This window comes from Panicum hallii, chromosome 1 (genome assembly GCF_002211085.1).
Source record: "Panicum hallii strain FIL2 chromosome 1, PHallii_v3.1, whole genome shotgun sequence".
In the NCBI taxonomy this organism is placed as follows: Eukaryota; Viridiplantae; Streptophyta; class Magnoliopsida; order Poales; family Poaceae; genus Panicum; species Panicum hallii.
In genome coordinates, this window is record NC_038042.1 from 27,180,435 (window position 1) to 27,201,725 (window position 21,291).

At 43.2% G+C, this 21,291-nt stretch overlaps 3 protein-coding genes across 3 annotated transcripts; 2 read left to right on the forward strand and 1 right to left on the reverse strand.

The window, feature by feature from the left end:
- Nucleotides 1–258: 258 nt before the first annotated feature.
- Nucleotides 259–14,348, forward strand: LOC112874083 (achilleol B synthase-like). Its single transcript, XM_025937289.1, has 18 exons — nucleotides 259–462; nucleotides 7,578–7,763; nucleotides 7,884–7,973; nucleotides 8,239–8,433; nucleotides 8,579–8,663; nucleotides 8,755–8,921; nucleotides 9,217–9,405; nucleotides 9,587–9,700; nucleotides 10,091–10,213; nucleotides 10,304–10,426; nucleotides 10,637–10,735; nucleotides 11,158–11,214; nucleotides 11,365–11,411; nucleotides 11,508–11,651; nucleotides 11,767–11,944; nucleotides 12,352–12,432; nucleotides 12,516–12,599; nucleotides 13,855–14,348. The coding sequence occupies exons 1-18, from the start codon at nucleotides 259–261 to the stop codon at nucleotides 13,981–13,983; spliced, it is 2,295 nt and encodes a 764-aa protein (XP_025793074.1). The 3' UTR covers nucleotides 13,984–14,348.
- A 135-nt stretch (nucleotides 14,349–14,483) lies between these two features.
- LOC112874172 lies at nucleotides 14,484–14,948 on the forward strand. Its single transcript, XM_025937398.1, has one exon. It carries the CDS (start codon nucleotides 14,586–14,588, stop codon nucleotides 14,850–14,852), a length of 267 nt encoding a protein of 88 aa, XP_025793183.1. The 5' UTR covers nucleotides 14,484–14,585; the 3' UTR covers nucleotides 14,853–14,948.
- Nucleotides 14,949–15,250: 302 nt separating this feature from the next.
- On the reverse strand, nucleotides 15,251–15,778 carry LOC112874253. The gene has a single exon (XM_025937515.1). The coding sequence runs from the start codon at nucleotides 15,578–15,580 to the stop codon at nucleotides 15,377–15,379; it is 204 nt and encodes a 67-aa protein (XP_025793300.1). The 5' UTR covers nucleotides 15,581–15,778; the 3' UTR covers nucleotides 15,251–15,376.
- Between the last annotated feature and the right edge of the window lie 5,513 nt (nucleotides 15,779–21,291).

Here is a 21,291-nt window from a genome sequence, read left to right on the forward strand (position 1 = left end):
TCCTCTCTAATTTTTTTCATCAAGTGGGCGAGAGACGTACTGTGCCTGCCAGCCCGGTCAGGTGCGTGTGGCTTTATATGTCCCTCCATCCTTGGTTCCACAGGCGCCATCTCAATCCCTCCAACCACAAGCGATAGGACGCTGGTAGCTAGCTCTTGACGTCGTCTTCCGGCGCCGCGTCTTTGCATGCAAATACACTTGCACTCTGCTGTTCCTCCAGCAGGCTAGCATTATTGTTCCGGTCAGCAGGTTGAGAACATGTGGAGGCTCAAGGTGGCGGAGGGCGGCGCGAGCAGCCCGTGGCTGCGGTCGACGAACGGCTTCCTCGGGCGGGCGGTTTGGGAGTTCGACCCTGACCATGGCACGCCGGAGGAGCGCGGCGAGGTGGAGAAGGTGCGCCGGGAGTTCACCGAGAACCGCTTCAAGAGGAGGGAGTCTTCCGACCTCCTCATGCGTATGCAGGTACATTATATTGCACCGATGATCTTAATCCTATGTCTATAGATGCATATATACATAACAATGCAATATGTGTGTGGCACATGCACGGGTAAAATTACTAATAGAAAACACGCCAAAGATCCACCTCAAAAGTACATGTACGAAGAAGACTCGGTACTAATGTAACCACTCGGTACTCATCGGGTGGTGTTAGCGTCCACCACGGGTTACTTTAAAAGGAAAATATCTCCTACTCAATCACAACTGCTGTGTGGGTGAGATGGTAAGGGAGAAGCAAGAGGTTGCGGGTTCGAATCCTAACCACCGCACGCGTGTGTATTTCGCGTGAAACAATTAAATCGCATGACTTGTGACCCTTGTTTAATATATTTTTTGACCCAAAATACTTTGGTACTAGGTGGAACCTTCACCCGGTATTGAAGTGAGACTTTGGTACTAGAGGTTTTACCCGGTGACGAAAACAGATTTTTAGTCTCGGCTTCGCAGTACCGGTTGTGAAACCGGTGCCTTACCAACCAGTACTATAAGGCCTTTTTTCTAGCAGCGAATGCGAAAGAAATATGTAATAGAATTATTGGCGTTAATTAGAATTTATGATGTTAACACATCATCAGGGATGAAGTGTCCGAGTTATCGATCTATATATGACGTCTAGGATGGAGTTAATCAGAATTTATGATGTCAACCCATCGGGTATTAGTCCTAAACAATATGTTTAGCATTAAAACTAACAAATAAACATAGTTGCTTGTGGTTGGTGTGCCAGCTAGTAGTCTTGGCGAGACTTGAACGGTGTCGACTTATCGTTCATCGCGGAGAGTAGACGGATCAAGCTTTGACAAGCTAATAATCCCAAAACAACTCCCCTAGCGAGGGGAGGTAGGAGGGGTGAAAGGCGCCAGAGATGGATTTTAAAACCTAAGTCCCCTTGAGATGAATAGATGATGGGATCAAGCGCGCAATAAAGCCACCAAAAACCCCCCTTCGCACATCATCACTCACATCACAAATCACAAACTAAATAAGGGATGGGGACTAAAATTCCAACTCCCACATAATTCCCTCTTTCAACTCCAATCCACAATTCCCATGTTCTTTCCCATTAATTTGCACGCCCACTACAATCTGATTTGTACTTAATTTATTATTAGGATTTTTTTTCGAACCAGACCCCATCCTGCTTATAGAGAAAGCAAAGTGTTTTGATACAAACGCACGCACGCCATAAACACGCTCTGGGATACCAGCTCACCGTGACAGTAAATAGAGCGCGAAGCCTCCTGATCAGAGAGCAAAAAGAAAAGAGGAAAGGACTATCCGTACAGCCCTTCATCCAGGTCATCCTAGCTTATCGACGTGCCTTGGACGCTTGATCGAAGCAAAGACTTTCAGCTTCATTGGCATTTAATTATTCCATACTTTTCGCCCAGGTTTCCAGCATCCCCTTCTGGCTGTCAAGCCGCTCTCTGTCCTTCAGTTGCAGCAGACCACTCCATTTCTGCATGAGAGAAATTATGCAGTGTATAATGTTACCAGGGTTTCTTACGAATTTTTTCTCTATGCGCATCTTGTTTCGTGTTGTCCAAAGCGCCCACCAAGTTATTGCGAAAGAGAAAAGCTTAAGGTTGTAGTTGTCACACCCTAACAGGATCCATTCCCTATATTACCCCCTAGGCTCCTCGGTATTTTGTCCCAACTAAGCGCCTCCTTGAAACATGACCACACGAATTTAGCGATTATGCAATAAAAAAGGATGTAGTCCACTGTTTCTGGGACTCCGCAAAGGGGGCATTTTGCCTCCCCTTTCCACCATTTCCTACTAAGCGCCACACTTGTTGGCAGTCTGTTGTGTGAGGCTAATCACACAAAGACTTTCAGCTTCATTGGCATTTAATTCTTCCATACTTTTTCAGCCCTCCTATCTATCACACCCCCGAACAGTAAGAACTTGTACATAGATTTAGTTGTGTAGCCCCCTTTTCCCTCTAATTTCCAAACTGCTTTGTCATCTGCATTGTTAAGCTGTGTATTGCTGAGTTGGTCTAGCAGCTCCTCCCATTCTGCTAGTTGTGTCGGCCCAAAAGTTCTTCTAAAATCCATGCCCCACTCCTCTCCATCCCAGTAGTCACAGATCATGATGTTTGGGTCCCTACAGCGAGCAAAGATCCTCGGAAATCGAAGTTTAAGAGGAATGTCTCCTAACCATGTGTCAATCCAGAATCGGATTTTCTCTCCATTCCCCACCAAAAAAGTCATCCCTAGATAGGACTTGTCTCTTACCTTCTGTACCCCCTTCCAAAACTGAGAACCCACCCCTTTTCTGCTATTTGCCTTCTCACTGCTGGTTAGATACTTGGCTTTTAGCATAGCGCAGCACATATCATCCTCCCCTGCATTGTAAATCCTCCACACCCATTTCAGCAGTAAAGCTTCATTTAGAACTCTGGTGTTAAGGATTCCAAGTCCTCCATAGCCCTTGGGGACACACACATTCGACCACTTCATCATGTGATATTTGAATTTTTCAGGATCCCTCCTCCCAAAAAACTTAGACCGCACTGCGTCCCTTTTTTGCTAGGTCTCTTCATGCAGAAGGAACATCCCCATCATGTAAATAGGTATACTTCTCAAAGACGAGTTTGTCAAAATAAGTCTCCCTCCTGATGATAATTTTTTCCCTTTCCAAGGCTGAAGTTTGTTTCTCATTTTGTTGACCATTCCTTGAAACGCATCCACCCCCACAATCTTACAGCTAATTGGAGGCCCAAGATATGTTCTTGGCAATTTGCCAATTTTGCAGTTGAGCATTTTAGCAACCCTCAGTTGTTCCTGTTCATCTACCCCAAACACCACCACCTCGCTCTTGTGATAATTTATTTTCAGCCCCGACATCCATTCGAAATAGTAAAGGAGGAACTTCATATGTTTGATTGTGTTGTCATGTATGTCCATCAAAATGACCGTGTCATCCGCATACTAAATGTGCGTCAACCCCCGGAATCAAAATGTGGCACCACCCCCTAATATGCCCTTTTTGTTTTGCTTCAACTTTATTAGGAATTCCAATTCTGCATTGAAATAGGCAGGTGATGCAATCGGAATGGGCTATCACGAGGCCGCGTCCAAACACTGGGTTTTTTAGTAGGACGGTAAAAGGTCCATAGGCTCTCTCATAGCTGGGTCGATGGGCCCGCGGGGACGGTGGGCTACCAAGGAGCGCAGTTGAAGGCCTGGCAAGCGGTGGCGAAAAGGATGTGCCGACTGCTGGGCGAGGAGGTGGCGGCGGTGGCAGAGGCTAAGGGTGCGTTTGGTTAGGGAGCCAACTAGAATGGAATGGCTCCATTCCAATTTCTAAGAATGGAGCCGCTCCGTTCTATGTTTGGTAAGTAGAACGGAGCCGCTCCATTTTTTGTTTGGTTGGAGAGTACGCTAGAGTAGAACCATTCCATTCTCTGTTTGGTTGGAGAGCCAGGCAAGTGTGGTTACCTCCTCTTTCTTGGGGTGAGCTTACCACCATATTTCAGTTAAAATGCACCATACTATAATACATGTCCATATACTTATACAATATAATTAACTGAGTTTCAACATGATATAATATATAGAATTAATCCCAAGTGCATTGTCCAAGGACACAAGCAAAAGCACAATACATACATGAGTTCATATCACTATGACATATATCAAATTCAAGTCAACCATAACATGAACCATGACCCACAAACTATAAGTTCTCACTAATGAAACTCGAAAACCATGATAGCTTCCAATCGAATGGTAGATTCACGAATGCATGGGCATCATTGGGATGCCTAACCAAGTGATGATAGTATCGAGACTTGTGGGCAAGCTCAAAACCTGGGAGACTGTCCACAGCTTCAAACAAACCATCCGGTAAAGCATTGCTTGCTTTCTCTATTGCCTTTGCTAGCCTTTCGCTGCCACGATCAAATGCTTCAACCAAACAATCAGTCTTTCTCTTGGTATCATCAATAGTCTTGGCTCTCTTAGCTAGCCTAGCTGATGAGGATATATCATCATTGACAACACTTTTATCAATACCATGGTTCGGCCTATCATTTTCTGCATTGTCATCAGCCCCGTTGCTCACCCCTTCACTTTTATCAGTCCCAAGAGGTTCATTAGAGCTCTTTGCATACTGACCAGTAGCAACACTATTGCCAAAGATTGTAGCTAGAAAACCATAGTACGGAAGAGGTTTGTTCAAATATTCATCATCAGCCTTGTTTTTTGGATCCTAACAGTGAGTGCAACACTAATTAAATACAATATCTAGCATACAGTGATATCAAATACAAATACAAAAGGATAGTGAAATTCATACCGCCATACGTTCTTTGTAGTGGTCATGATCTAGAGAAACAATGAATTCATCTTCATCCCAAAGAGCAGCACTCAAATTCTTAAGATAGTTGATCCTAGTGTACTTCTTCTTCCATATCTTCAAGTGATTACTAACTTGATCACCTGTCCTTGTGAGTTTAAAATGATCGTTGAGAGCCTTAGCACAAGCGTTGAGATGAATTTTCTTGAAGCCGGTAGAGGTTTTAGTGCCATCAGCTACAATGTTGGTAAGAAAGGTGAGCACAAATGTGGACTGAGTTGGAGTCCATTGACATAGTCCACCACCAGCTTTTGCACCGCTTGCCTCCGTGTCCATCCCCTACACTGAATCATGACAACAAATACATTTATAAATTCAGAAAAATAGTTTGCCAAAGTACATGTCCATAATTCAGAAAGTTTCCCAAAGTACATATCCATATTTCAGCAACATACATGTGCATACAAATAAAAGATACATGTGCATACAAATAAAAGATACATGTGAATACAAATAAAAAGTACATCATATATTGTTTGCTTGATAGTCTTCCCACATGGCATTGGCAAGTTCCTGCCTGAAGTTAACCATAAATGCATACTCTGCTGCCGCTCCATGAGAAGATGTTTGATGATTAATGGTAGGCAGTTCATCACTCTCAGCAATGATAAAGTCATCACCTCCATCTTGTATAACCCAATTGTGAATAATACAACAAGCAACCACAATTTCTACTTGTGTAGAGAAGGGAAAGAATGGTGTAGCATCATCAAGGATTTTAAATCTCCTCTTCAATGAACCAAATGCCCGCTCAATTATGACTCTCAAAGATGAGTGCCTATGATTGAATAATTACTTCTCATTTTGCACAGGATTGTTGCCCCACTCATTCAAGTGGTACCGAACACCACGAAAAGGGGGCAGAAATCCAGGTTTGGCTCAATATCCGGCATCAACTGGGTAGAACTTGCCTAGCATACAAGGGATATGTATGTAAGCTACACTAGGTATTAAATTTCATGACTAAAATAATAAGCTACAAAAGTTTTATTTTACCTTCAGGAACACGAAGACCATTTTCCCTCTCTAAAGCATCCCGTAAGACTAGAGCGTCATGGGTTGTCCCCTTCCAACCGGCCAAGACAAATGTGAATCGAAGATTAAAATCTATAGCTGCCATGACATTTTGAGTTGCATAACTCTTTCTACCACGAAAGGAAGCCTCCTTGTGTTTAGGAACAGAGGCTCGCACGTGTGTGCCATCTATTGCTCCAATGCAATCATATTATACAATTAGAATGCAAATAATATCACAAATTAGAATCTGAACTCCACCCTTAAAATGAAGGCGAGATAGACCTCACACCTTAAAGTAAGGATCCCATCTTGGGTTTCCTGCAATTTTATCTGAAGTTGATGTCGATGGGGGTGTAATGAAGTCCTTTCGTAGCTCTCCAATAGTGTGAATTAATTTGTTGAAATAGCGACTAACAGTTTCACCGGACCTATCAAAATTGGTACCAACTAACCTATTTCTAACATTATGACCAACTGTGTTTAAAAACATTGCAACCTGCTGCTCAACACACAAATGTATGGTGTCTTGCAAAAGGTCTCGGTCCCTAAAAAGCTTACAAAATCGGAAGAAAGATGCTCTATTAAGTCTAAGCATATTGACGCAAGTTACATCATTCTTCCATATCTTATTATTCAGATACTCAATTCTCATTCTATCCCTCTCCTCAATTGGAGCATAGGTAATTGTTTCTACAGGTTCACGGCGTTTTCTTTTTCTAGATTGAATAACCATGGCCATCATTGAAAGTAACATATGCGCTGCAGCTGTGTAGACTAAAAGCTGCTGCTTGTTATCCATCTAAATTATATAGAACAAAGATAAAATAAAATCAAAAAATTGTTAAGGCATGATAAATAATCACATAACGAAGTGGTTGCAACCTTGTATCAGCGTATACGTTGTGCTTCTTCTCCACCCAAATTTTCTTCTGCGAACTGCCAACACGAGAAAGAAAAGAATCAGAGACCGAGAAAATCGAGCGGTGCGGCACCTGGCTGCCTGAGCCTGCCCGTCGGGGGGGGGGGGGCTGGCTGCCTGAGCCTGCCCGTCGGCAGGGGGGCGGGGGGGGGGGGGGGCGCCTGGCTCGTCGCCCGGGGGGGGGGGTGGGGGGGGGGCTGGATCCCGTCGCGGGGAGGGGGGGGGCGGGCACCTGGATCCGCCGGCGTCGGGGGTGAGAGGGGTGCGGGTGCGGTGCCCCTATCCCGTGCGGTGCGGGAGAAAGCAGCGGAGCGCTCGCGTTCGGTCAGTTTTGGGGAGCGCTTTCATTCCGTATCTTGGGGGTATATTCCCATCTTTTGGCTCCCAGAACCACTCCGTTCTTTCTCAGTTACAACCAAACACGCAGAAACGAAGAGCGGAGCGGCTCCATTCTGATTCACTCCCCAACCAAACACACCCTAAAGCAGAGGCAAGCGAGGCGGTGGCCGCGAGAGTGATCTTGTGGGAACCCGTTGGAGCGCAGCGAGAAGTTGAAGCCGCTCGTTTCTGTGGTTTCCTCCCTCGGAAGTGCTCTCCAATGGCGCACAGCTAGGCACCTCCTTCCCATCATGCTGCCGTTGGTACTCAACATGGTTACGCATTTTAAAGCATCTTGCAAATTTATTTTTAATATCCTGAGTACACAAGTACGGCAAAAAATTCTAGCACACAGCTTACCAGAATCTGCATCATGAACTCTTTAATTTTTTGCAGTACGCCAAGCAAAACGGCCATCAACGGCACCTGCCACGCACCAAGCTTCAGGAGGATGAACAGGTCACTGAAAAAGCTGTACTGGAATCGTTGAGACGAGCACTGGATCAGTTCTCTTCCCTGCAAGCGAGTGATGGCCACTGGCCCGGTGATTTCAGCGGGGTCATGTTCATCATGCCTGGTTTGGTGCGCCTTGATTTCTGGACACTTTCTTGTACTTTCTTTTTCATGATTAGTTGACTAACTTTTCACCATCATTCCCTGCATACTGATAAGGATAGGACATTTCTGCGACTTCACTTGCAGATATTTGCGTTGTACGTCACTGGATCACTCAGTCCTGTCATATCACCGGAGCATCGGCGTGAGATATGCCGCTACATATACAACCATCAGGCATGGCATAATTCTCTTGGACTCTCTCCGAGGCCTTGGTCTGATGGCCGGGATCCAGGCCTGTTCATGTCATAGGCCTCATATGTAGCATTTTCTCTCCTATTGTAGCTAAATTATTGAAATCATCCAAGATTTTTTTTTCAACGGTTAGATCAAAATAAGTTTGTACTACTTCAACAAAGTTTAAAGTAAAGTATATCCATAATTTTCTTAAGGCCATACCTAAATTAAGAGTACTTTTGCTTTCCAAATGTATATTACGCAGAACGAAGATGGTGGATGGGGTACACTCATATTGGGTTCGAGCAGCATGTTTGGCACTTGTTCAAATTACATCACCCTAAGGCTTCTCGGCGAGGAGCTAAATTTCAAGAATTACGCAATGGCCAAAGGGCGGAAATGGATCCTAACCCATGGTGGTGCAACCTTGGTGCCCCAATGGGGAAAAATATGGCTTTCGGTATGCTCCACTGTGCATTTATATTTGTAATAAATTGTATATTACACTGGGACTATTTTTTTGGGAAAAATGTACCATGATCTCATTTGTAATTCTAATTCCTTTATAACGGTGTAACTGATACTTTCTTTGGCATCAAATTGAGATACTGGGAGTGTATGATTGGTCGGGAAATAATCCAATTTTCCCCGAATTATGGCTAGCTCCCCAATTTCTTCCATTTCATCCCGGTATTTCTTTAATCAAATGGTATTTCGAATCTCCAGGATATTAACCATTGGGTGCATGGATTTACTGAAATTTGAACCCTATCTTTTGCAGGGAAATTCTGGTGCTTAACCCGTATGGTTTATCTGCCGATGGCTTACCTTTACGGCAAGAAATTCATTGGACCTATTACACCAACTATACTGGACATAAGAGACGAGATCTATGTCATGTCATATGACAAGATTGACTGGAGCGCGGCTCGCACTGCATGTGCAAAGGTTTGCCAGATTCCTTGCTGTTTCTACTTTCGCTACCTGCATGGATACTGTGGTGCTAGGAAATTTGATGATTTGCCCTCAGTGATGTGGAATTGATGGATTTTAAAAAAACAGTTCAATTTCAGTTTTGGTTTTGTATTTATGGTGCAAACCGCAAACCATCACAAATGGAGAGAAACATATATTGCTCTACTCAAGTACCCATAACAAATCTACAAAGAAGATTTTGCATAACTAAGGTGAAGTTGTTGACTTGTTGAAGTTGTTTATCCTCTCATTTTCGGTTCTCTTTCAGGAGGACCTCCTCTGTCCACAGACTATGCTGCAGAATACTGTTTGGACTTCACTTTACAAGTATGTGGAACCATTAATGAGCCGCTGGCCAATAAATAAACTGAGGGAGAGAGCTCTGGGCAATCTCATGGAACATATCCATTATGAAGATGTGAACACGCAGTATGTCTGCATATGTGCTGTAAACAAGGTAATGTCAGCAAAAATTAAGGCCTTACTATCTAGCCTATCTATCTATAATTACACGAAACACAGGGGCATTTTTCCTGGCTTGGTCTTGTTTCTATTCTTGTGCTCTATGATCTACATCATGGACTGGTGCTTGGTGTTTGTTAGTATTAATTAATTTTACTAATTAATTTTATATTTAGGCTCTAAACATGATCTGCTGCTGGGTAGAAGATCCAAATTCAGATGCATTTAGGTGTCATCTTGCAAGGATACCTGATTTCTTGTGGCTCTCAGAAGATGGCATGAAAGCACAGGTACAAGTTATCCCTTTATCTTTTTTTTTCTCGAACAATGCAGGCTACTGCATGTCATTTCATTAAGAGAGAAAAAAGTGCAATGGGAGAGGCACACACACAAAGCATTTATATTACAGTTGTGCCACCTTCAAATTACACACAAGGCCACAGATTGAAGCAGGAACTCAACGTTAGGACTAGCACCCTCAAACACAGAAGCACTCCGATGCTTACAAATTTCCCAAGCAACTAATATAATCAAAGAATTAAGACCCTATCGCCAATCCTTGGGAGTGATTTTGATGGTGCTACAGCAGCAGCGGGGAAAATGATTTCTTTAGTTTATCTCGAGAATATACCTGTTAAAAATAAAAAGGTGGAAATAACTATGGTCTGTGATATCGACAGGTATATGATGGCTGTCAGAGCTGGGAGACAGCTTTCATAATTCAAGCATTTTGCGCTACAGGTCTTGTCAACGAGTATGGTTTAACTATTCGAAGAGCCCATGAGTTCATAAAGCATTCACAGGTTTCTTAGTCTATCTTTAAATCATCTGATTTGTAAAAGTTAACCTATTGCAAAATTTAAGTTACTTGACATGCATGTTTGGAATTGAAGGTTCTAAGGAATCATCCTGGTGACCAAAGTTACTGGCATCGCCATAGATCAAAGGGTTCATGGACTCTTTCATCTGCAGACAATGGATGGGCGGTATCTGACACTACAGGAGAAGCATTGAAGGTCATTGCATTGCTGTTCTGTTTTTCATTTGCCTTAATGTAAACAAGTGGAATTAGTTATCATATAAATTACTAAATATCACATAGCTTTATCTTAATAAGTGAATGTAGAGTGTGTATACTACTAATAAATGGGGTCAGCTTGATCTGTTGTTGATTCCGACGGTTCTCATTATCTATTATAGAAGAACTTAAGCAATTTCATTTTTAGGCTGTACTACTGCTATCGAAGATATCAAACAACATTGTCGGGGATCCAATAGAAAGAGAAAGGCTGCATGACGCTGTTGATTGCCTTCTATCTTTCGTGGTATGAATTCTGTAAAATTAAGTAATTTGACATGATGTTGCATTTTTCATATATCATCATAATCATGAAAAATGTAACAAACCATTTTTAACAGTTATGTATATGTATGCTATGAAAATCATTAATATCACAATTTAGGACCCACTGATACAAAATAAGTATCTTGTACAAAACAAACTGCTGTAATAAGATGGAAATGTATGCTGGTAACTCTTTTTGGGAATTGAAGTTTATGGATGGCTATGAATCTGAAATGTTTGTGTACAGTTTCCACTACTCTTCATCACCTTTATATATTCAAAAAATAAATTTTGAATTAAGTTTATTAATGTCACACCATATCTCTTAAAACTTTGCCAGTGTTGTCATTGTTCTAATCAAAAAGCATCACCTATAATGGCTATTCATTTTACATTTTTTAGAATAAAGATGGTACCTTTTCAACGTATGAATGCAAAAGAACATCTTCTTGGATAGAGGTAAGTATCTAAAGGCTTCTCTTATAAGTTTTATTTTGTCTTGTTAGCTATATGGTCCTTTGTATTATGTAATTTTAAGTATTTTATTTCAACACATCTCACTGCTTCTAGTTTCATAATACTGACATATTTGTTCTATTAATTATCCAGATTCTCAATCCTTGTGAGAGTTTTCCAAACATGGTTGTTGATCATCCGTAAGTGATGCAAAATACAGTGTTCAGAAAAAAATACTGTAAATCAAATTTCTCTTCAGTTAACCAAATTAAGAATTTTGTACTATGAATTGGCAGCTACCCTGAATGCACTTCATCTGTCCTTCAAGCTCTGATACTATTCAAAGAATTATCCCCTTCCTATCGTACAAAAGATATACATAAATGTATCAGAAATGCAGTAAAATTTATTGAGAGCCGACAACAAGAAGATGGTTCATGGTATGTCATGTGCAATATATTTACATACTTACATTAAAGAATTTTTACTTCTTTTATTTAGATTTAGAATTTTTACTTCTACTTCAACAAATGATAGCTATAGTTTTTTTTGCAGGTTAGGAACTTGGGGTGTATGTTTCACCTATGCAACCTTCTTTTCAATTAAAGGATTAGTTGCTGCTGGAAGAACGTACGAGAATAGTCCTTCCATCAGGAAAGCATGCCAATTCATATTGTCGAAGCAGCTTTGTACCGGTGGGTGGGGAGAAAGTCATCTATCTAATGAAACTCAGGTAATCCAAACTTTTCTTCTAATTACCTTAATCCTTACTTTTTTTATTACCTTAATTACCTTAATGCCAATTCATATTATCAGGAAACGCATGGTATGTTTGCTGAATTCTTATTAAAAATTCTTTAACAAATTGACATATAGTTAGCCTGGATTTGCATCACATGTTTCTAATTGGATTTATTGTACATGTTTGGAGCGTTTTTCGTCAACCATCTCATGAAGTTTAATTCACAAGAAGATTTGCTCCGGCTGCAGTTAAATTGATGCAATGCAAAATTTATTTTTTCTCGATTATTAAATGTATTTACTTATATGCAACAATAAAAGTTATTTATCATGGAATAGTAAATATATTTGCATAATGCATATATAGACTTACAACTTAGTATTGTTAACACTAAGCAGGTTTATGTAAATTTCAAAGGTGACCGTGCTCATGCTGTCAATACTGCTTGGGCAATGCTGGCTTTAATTTATGCAGGACAGGTACAAACTGCTTGATCTTTATTTAAATTTTACAAGAGTATACATTTAATTAAATGGTTGGTATATCATTATTTGTGTGCCAGATTGAGCAAGATCCGACACCACTGCATCATGCTGCAAAAGAACTGATCAACATGCAGTTGGAAACAGGAGAGTTTCCCCAACAAGTAGGTTTCCATTTTATTTGCGTTCATTGTAATCTTTGTACCTACAAGTAAATTTGTTGTGTTTCTTTTAGTTTGACCAAAACTTTGATGGAACATAGTTTTCAAGACCAAGAAAAACCCTAGCATATGGTATATTATTAATCTAAATTTCACAGAACTACTCTGTTTCAGCGGTTGAGAAAATTATTGCAAAAGTAAGAAGCTTTTAAAAGTAGTTTCATAATGACATTAGAATCACAAAACTACACTTTTTTAGAATCAATTTCATAAAACTACAATTCTATTAGCACTCCATGTCAGGCATAGAAAGTGTAGTTTGTGACACAAAGCAAGAAACTTTCACTTATGCATATTGATTTTTGAAAGTGTCATTTTCTGATATAGAATGGCCATATAAGTGTAGTTTTTGCAAAAAAAGTATTCATATTTCAAGTTTTTCACCCAATAAGTGTAGCTTTTAGAATTGGGGTTGCAAATTGGTGACCCTTAGGTGCACCGGCCTCTAACCCTCCTTAGTTCAAATATTTCTACTACTTTTCTAAAATAAGATCTTATTTTGGAGAAGCAGGACAAATATTTGAACTAAAGAGGATTGAAGGTGCATCTAAAGGTCACCAATTTACATCCCTATTTAGAATTACTATATTCATTATTGAAGGAATGAAATAACTATCTTCATCGTACTTGAATGCATATAAGGTGACTAGTATGTGTAAGAGCTTGATACAATTTAATGAACATTCTTGTAACAACTCTATACAGTTCCATTTTGATAGTGAAACAAATATGCCTACACATTGGCATAAATCATGTGTGACTCATTCATTTAGGCTCTATTTAGTACAAGTCATATTTTGCATGAGTGAGGCGGCTTATAGAATTAATAGCAAAAAGGTGTTCAAGATATTATTGTGGCTAATTAACTCTACTGAATCTTGTGAATCAACATACTTTATTTGGAGCACTAGGGATCTTTGTGAGAACATATTTGGCTATATAACCAATGCATATATAGGAATCCCTCCCTGTAGGCTTGTGTGAATGTTGGAAATAATGCTTGTTTTCCATACAGAACCAATAGCTAATATAACTTGTACGCAGGTGAAAAGACAGACAAACTCGTAGGCAATATATATGCCTAACATGCTTGATTAGCATGAACTGACATGCTTAAGCATTATTTATGGGTGTTAGTGTTTAGCACTTTAGCCTAGGTCCATACAATTTTCTGATTGGTCTTGCATATTTACGACAGGAACATGTCGGATGCTTCAACATGTCCCTTTTCTTTAATTACCCTAATTACCGCAACTTGTTCCCTATTTGGGCTCTTGGTGAGTATCGTTGTCGTCTTGGTGCAAAGAAGAGGAATGGGTTCATGTGAGGATGGCAAAAAGGTGTAAGGGACTATGATATGACTTATCGTTCTAACAAATATACATGATTGCCTAAAAAAAGACGCGCACAATAAATTTGCCCAAAATGTATTGTATATAATGTAAGGTTGTAAAGCTAGCTTGATGTTGTGTACTGCTGTATACCATCTTCTCCTTGTTAAGTGCTACTTAAATTACAGAAGCAAGTGTTGTGTGAGCTGTAAGCAGGTGGTCTCCGAAGGGAAAACAAAGTAGGGGAAGCAAGTTTTTACCCTCTTCCTGTGATGAGATATACCCTTATTACCATCGTTACAAGAAACAATTTCCCAATTCTCCGCCTTCCGGACATCAGACTCGTCTCGTCTTCGGCGAAAACATGTAGAGGTACGGACGGTGACAGAGCTGAAGACACGCGTCACTAGATGAGCACCTCTCGCGATACACGGATGCACACGTGTATCCCAGCTCGCTCCCAGAAGAAGCGTCGCGAAGCCGTCGAAGCTGCTATGTACTCGCCGCGTCGCAGTGTCCGTCCCACACGCTGCTCACTTCACCTCTGCGAGCGCGACGACACCGTACGGCCACGAAGACCTCACTCACCCACCGACCCATGGACCAGATGCAGCAGCGGGTCGACACCGGCCGCGGCGGCGACGCGCCGGCCAGCGCCCAGGGCCAGCAGTCCTGTCCAGCTCCTGATAAGGACCAGCACCAGCATCAGCCGCCGCCGCCGCCGCCGCAGCCTTCTTCTTTGAACCCGACGGCGGCGAGGCTGCTCCGCGAGGCCATCGTCTCCCAGCCGGCGCCCGTGACGGGCTCGTCGGACATCCTCGCCTTCGCGCGCTCCGTCGACCGCGCGGACACGCCCCTCGAGTGACCCTCTCGTTTTGCTTGTGCGGTCAGCTCGCTTGCTTTTTCCTTTTCTTTCTTTCTCCCCCCCCCCCCCCCCCCCCAACAATCCTGTCTGTCTTGTACTTGAACCGCGCAATAAAAGGGTCGACTCCCATTTTCTTTGCTTCATCGTCAGTTTCTTGGCCATTTCGGCTCGGAGAGATGATCACAGCAGCTTGTTGTTCATCCCCGGGATGCTGTTTTTTTTCCAAATTTCACCTGCAATTTGACGAATTCGTCTCCAATAATCTGGGCAAAAGTGAAGCAATCCTGGCCCTGTTTCGTGGGCGCTCATCCTCGCTCGGCTGTCATTCGCGCCGAGTTCATTCAGTGCACAAATACAAGGATCATGGCACGGAAGAGTTTACCGGGACCCGTAGATCGTACTAGTAAAAGTTTAATTATGCCATGATTTCTTAAGACAGTTCAGTACATGCGGAATTCGACGCACGCCTTATTGCTTACTCCGTACGCATGCAGAGCACTCGCACAAAGCTTGGCCGGCCTCGGTCAGGCGACGGAGACGAGGCGGCGGGAGCAGAGGGAGCAGTAGAAGCGAAGGCGGATGCGGAAGCAGAGCGGGACGTAGCAGAGCCGCGGCGCGCTCTCGACATCCGCCGCCACCACGCCGCCGCCGCAGTAGGGGCACCGCCCGGGCGCCTGGTACGTGGCCACCACTCGCTCCGGCTCGTCGCACACCAGCACGAGGCACATGTCTCCGTCGTCGGCTCCCCTCGTTAGCTCTTCAATCTTCCCTTCGCCGCCTTGCGTTTCCTTTCTCGGCGGCTGCTGCAGCTTCAGAGTTGGCGGGGTGTGGATTTGGGACTGGGCTTTGGCGCGGTCGCTGTCTCCGTTTGGAGGTATGCTTTATTCCGGCCAGGTCGGGGAGGAAAGCGGATTCGATCCTTACGCGGTAAGCACGCTGGCTGTGGCGACTATTGATTGAGTGGCACTGGAGAAGAAACTCTGGTGCTGAAATACCACAGCTGTGGCGACTCTTCCTGCTCTGAAACATTTAAGGTGGTGTTTGGTTGGGCCATTTTGCCCCGTAAACGGTTTACGGCGCCATCGGATTCCGTTAGATATGTTTGGTTGGGTTAGCATGTAAATGGTTCACAGCGTGATCCGATGCGGTATTGTGTAAAGTTGATACCGCACCTGGTCCGGCGTTATGCGATCCCGTTACAACGCACTCCAATCTTCACGAGTTCGCACGTAACGCGACGAGCACCGGCGATCCCCGCCGCCGCCGACAACCACGCCACACACTCGAGTGGTGACTCCGCTCCTCCCTCCCAGTCGCACGCGCAACACAAGCCATCCAACCATCAACAATTGCCGCCTCCTTCAGCCCACCTCCTCCCTCTTCTCGTCTTCCTTCTTCATCTCCCCTCCACCCGCCGCCACCACCGCGGCACCCCGTTGCCGTCCGCGGCATCAGCGTCCTCCGGTTCGGCGCCGCTCGCCGTCCTCCTAGCCTGCAACGCCACCCGATTCCAGCCAGCCTGCGTCTCCACGGTCTCCAGCGCCGGCTCCGACTCCGACGCCTCTGCCTCCGACCTCCTCGGCGCCATGCTAACCGTGCTCCGCGCCTGCATCACGCCCGCCGTCTCCACGGCCAAATCCGTCCTCGCTGCCTCGTCCAACTTGAACCTCTCCAACGCTGCCACCAACTGCCTCACCTTCGTCCTGTCCCTCTTCCCGCCGCCTCAGGAATCTTGTGGGTGGTATTCAATCCTGTTACATGAGATGAACCAAACAAATGCTGCAATCCCTTAAATTATAACAGATAGCACTGCTTTCTAATTACCTTAATGTTACAGCTACTAAGGCTGAACCAAACAACACCTTAGAGGCGTGTCTAAGGGCTTGGGGATAGATTTGAACTAGTAGAGAGTTGTTTGCCGGTTCTGGTCAGAGTCGTTCGAGCCGATTTTGTAATGAGTAAAATGCATAAGAGGTCCACCAATTTATAAGGGTTTTTAAGGGTGTGTTATTTAGATCCATAAACTCTAAGAGTGCATTTTTCTAAAAGTGCATTTTTAAAAGTGCATTTTTAGATTTATTAACTTGTAATTAGTGTCATTTAGGTCAATAACTTTGAAAACATAGGTTCTGAAAGTGTACTTTTAGGTTTAGACTTATAATTTATGTCATTTAGATTTACAGACTCCGAAAGTGCATTTTTAGGTCCATTAACTTCATCCATGAGCAGTCGTGTGGCTACAGACGCGCCCACAAATGTTGCCCCGAAATTGTTGTCCATGAATATCTTTCAATCCTTCACCTAGAACCACTATGAGTTGACCCAAGTCTAACGTCGTCACGAGTTTTTGCCACAACACTTGGAGCCACCATATCCAGCCACCCACGCCATGGATGATATAATATCCCCTACCACGATACACATGGTGCTGAGTCCCTCTGTGATCTCCTCCACCTTTCCCAAGCCATCACCCCTCCTCTCCACCCATATTACGAGATCATATCTAGATCTAACCTTCAGAACTCACCTATGGCAGTTCGTAACCCCTTTTAATCCTAATACATGTCAATAGCCTCCAAGATAAGTCTTCCATCCCTCCTCTCTCCTCTTCCTATGCACTTGATTCGAAATTGGAGCTCAAATTTGACCTTTCTGGCAAAACTCCAGCAGTGTGCGAGCCCCGTGTAAATTCATGTTGGTGTGATATCAGTGCATGAAGGCTAGCTAGCTGGAGGGATATGGATCTAGGTGACATAAATTACAAATTTACGACCTAGGAATGAACTTTCAAAGTTTGTGGACCTAAATGACATAAATTACAAGTTAGATCTAGAAATACAATTTTGAAGTTGATGGATCTAAGTGATAGCCTCTCACAAATTGATGGACCTTCAGTGCATTTTACTCTTTTATAATTTTATACGCCAATGTCGATAGGAATGGGGCGTGCAAGTGTGACGCTAGTTGTCTACGGAGTATATGTTACGATGATAGTTGTTGCACTTCACTGTGCATGGGCTGCGGGCTGCTTCTTCCAAAAAATTCTTCTACAACGCTGCTCTTTCAGTGAAGCTTCCATCGCCAATCTGGTTTAATTGTAGATTTCAAATCGGGGCCTCCACTCAAATTAAATTTGGATTGTTTATTGTGTTCTTTTAAACTGTAATATCTTTAAAATGAGATCTAATTTGAGCTTGTTTTAGATACTTTATCTTACAATAATTTTCTCAAAGCTAACATGCTTTTTAATTAAAAAAGAAATGTTTCATGGTCACAAGAAAAATGCTCTAGACTTTGAAAAACTATTCTAATTTTTTTAAAAATTATTTCGATTTTGGAATCTAATTCTGAATATTCTAATTTCTAAATCTTCTAGCTATGAAATATTGCAGTTTACTTAGAGAAATATTGTAGTTTACTAGAGAGATATCCTAACATTTTAAAAATGCTAAAAGTTATTCATGCCTTATCTTAGAAATCTGTTGATCATGGCGAACTTTCCATGTTATTTTCAAAAAACATCACAATGATGCACCATCTAGGACGATTCTCTGATTTCCGTCATGCATATGAAGTTGTAGGTTCTAGGTCCAAAACACTGTGATGTTTTGTTAATTTCATCATGATCCGGCCCACAACACAATGACGTTTCATGAAATTCATCACGATCAATAAATTAAAAATTATCATAGTCCTTTTTGCCTATCTATCAAATATATGGCACAAAATTTTATAAACTAGAAAAAAACAAAAAAATCAACATGACCAAGAATTGAACTTGCAACCTCAAAATTAAGATGCATGTGCAATTACCATTGAGCTAATTGTCAATTTGTTATTCTATCATGGTATTTGGCCTATTAATTATCAAATACTCTTCTTTTTCGCTACCGTGGCGAGAACAGGGCTAGGCCTGCAGCCCAGTCAGCATGCCACCTCGCAGCCGCGGTCAACTCTGCAAACTGAAATTTTACAAAAAAACTCATCGCGTGAGGGAATCGAACTAGGGACCTGGCTGGTAAAAGCCTATAGCCCTCCTTACCCCTACGCCACATCTTTAGTTGTGTTTAGGCTAGGTGTTTTCCTTTCAATAATCATTATATTGATGGTGTGGCATGCAGTGTCCAGACTGGTCATCTTGGGCCCATTAGTCAGGCCTACCACGTGGGAGGTCCGATCGACTGGAGCCCACTTGTCAGGTTCTTATCGCCATAATTTGGCCGGGTCAGAAGGAGGGCCGCGAGCAAGATGAGCTCAAAAAAATAACTGTAATGGGCTTGCGAATCGGCTTCTACGTGGGCGGTTTAAGGTCAGGATTGGTCATGTATTTAGATAGGTGTGTGGGTTTAAGTTAGTTTGGATAGAGATAGTCAAGATTCGTATCATAGTTGGTCAGAATTAGTTAAGAGAGGCAAGTTCGGACTATAAATATGTACCCTAGACTACGAATGAAACAACAATCATTCACAAACAAGATCTCAGCGCATTGCCACCCTTGTTCTAGAGTTTCTCTTGGGTAAGTGCTATGCTTCACGTGATCGGGACAGCATCGTTCCTACCTATTTATCTTTGTGTTTCTCGTATTGAAGCGTTGTTGATGGTGAGTAACACTAGTAATCTTAACGCTTATAGGGATGCATCGGCTTTTCATACTGTATTCATGCATTGCTTGTCACCCATAAGCGTTTAGCTGTCCTCGTGCCCGCCTCGATTGTAAGGGCAGCACCTTACTCTGTTTCGATTAGTAGATCCAATCTGTTATGGTTAGTCTTTGTTCATTAAAGATTTAGCTTAATATCCGCATGGTTATGCCCTTCAAACGAGTTAAATGATCCGGCAGTACGTTTGATGCTTTATATTAATCTAAAGAGGGATTGTTCCGGGAATCAGCTTTCTGTTGGTTTTTAGGCCTCTGTTTAGGTTGCTATTCTATTATCTCTCGTATCTGTTAGGCTTAACTACGCGTAGGATGCTCCGGTTATGTGGTGAAAGCTTTAACCGTCGTAGATTGAATTAGCTTATTGATTACAGAGCAAGTTTATATTAATATCAGATATACGTGCTTTGTTTAAATACTTAGATCCAATCTGATACTGGAAGACAATTGGCTCTTTACAGCCGATATCGGGGATCACTTGATGAGCCGATCACGGCTCGGACTAATGTTTGAACGTGTCTGTGCATGCAGGAAACTAACTGAAATCACTTATACACCTTCCTGATTAGGTACAAGGTCAGGTGGCATGCCTAGCAACCCAGACGCCAGGTCGTGTGCCGGGTCTTGGGCCGTTGACCGAGGGACCGGGGCCCACCAGCAGTCCCGGGAGCCTCCTGGCTTCTCGTGTTGCCTGTCGCTGCTCGCCGGTAGGTTTTGACCAACAACACATTTTGGCACGCCCGGTGGGACCATCTTCATCAACTACATCAACTTCCGCCATTGGGATGTCGAGGGAGGAGCCAATCACGTACGAGGAGTTGCCTGCTGAGCACAAGTAGAAGTATTATGAAATCAAGGCTCTCTTCGAAGTCGATCTCATCAATTCTTTTGAGAGAACCCGCCACCACGGCGTTAGGTGGAAGGGGTTCTCACCTGAAGGCGCACTTGATGACGTAGACCTTTCTACCCCTTCAGAGGATCGCACCAGAGCTCTGCGCCAGGAGGTGAACTACATGGTGGCTCATTCACTGCATTGGGACTCTGAGAGCCTGGTGAATGCTTTTGAGCGTGTCGCGCTGCGCGTGGTCCAAGAGAGATTATGAAGAATCAGTACTCTCCATCGGGACCTGCCCTAAGGAGTCCCAAAGGAGAATTGCCGTTCCAGGTCAGGCCACCACTGCCCTATACATTCACAGCTCCAGAATCGCAAGGTCCACCAGCATACGTCATCTACAAGATGGGAGGTGACCCTATGGATCATCAATTCTTCAGTGAGCCACCTAAGGAAATTCCACATGGGTACATGTGTGCATATATACCAGACAGCAACAACCTGGTATATTCGGCATAGTGGGCAACTGAAGGAGTTTCTGGAATAGATGCCGATAAGCAAGCGTGGCTAGCTAAATATGCCACTAGGCCGAGTCATGACAGCACGCACTCGGTCCTAGGAGTTCAAACTATGGATCAGATTAGTACCATCTTGAGGGATCAATTTGGTATTTTACCGAAAAGGCGAGCAATCAGCTATACTAAGCCGTATCCAAGTGAATATGACTTGATCCCTCTGCCACTCAAGTATTGGCTCCCTGAGTTCACCAAGTTCAGTAGGTCGGAATGGTCCAACTCTATTGAGCATGTGAGCCGATACTTGGCGCAATTGGGGATGATCTCAGTGTCGGATCCTCTGCGAGTAAGGTTCTTCTTGCAATCTCTAACAGGGCCAGCCTTCGGATGGTACACTTCGTTGGGTCCTGACTCAATCCATACATGGAAGCAGCT

What these genes read in the sequence shown, in the direction of transcription:
- LOC112874083 (XM_025937289.1), top strand. Translation starts at nt 259, where the DNA reads ATGTGGAGGCTCAAGGTGGCGGAGGGCGGCGCGAGCAGCCCGTGGCTG. An exon ending in GCTACATATACAACCATCAG is followed by an intron (nt 7,974 to 8,238) that starts GCATGGCATAAT and finishes TATATTACGCAG; the next exon opens with AACGAAGATGGTGGATGGGG. An exon ending in AAGATGGCATGAAAGCACAG is followed by an intron (nt 9,701 to 10,090) that starts GTACAAGTTATC and finishes TGATATCGACAG; the next exon opens with GTATATGATGGCTGTCAGAG.
- LOC112874172 (XM_025937398.1), top strand. Translation starts at nt 14,586, where the DNA reads ATGGACCAGATGCAGCAGCGGGTCGACACCGGCCGCGGCGGCGACGCG.
- LOC112874253 (XM_025937515.1), bottom strand. Translation starts at nt 15,580, where the DNA reads ATGTGCCTCGTGCTGGTGTGCGACGAGCCGGAGCGAGTGGTGGCCACG.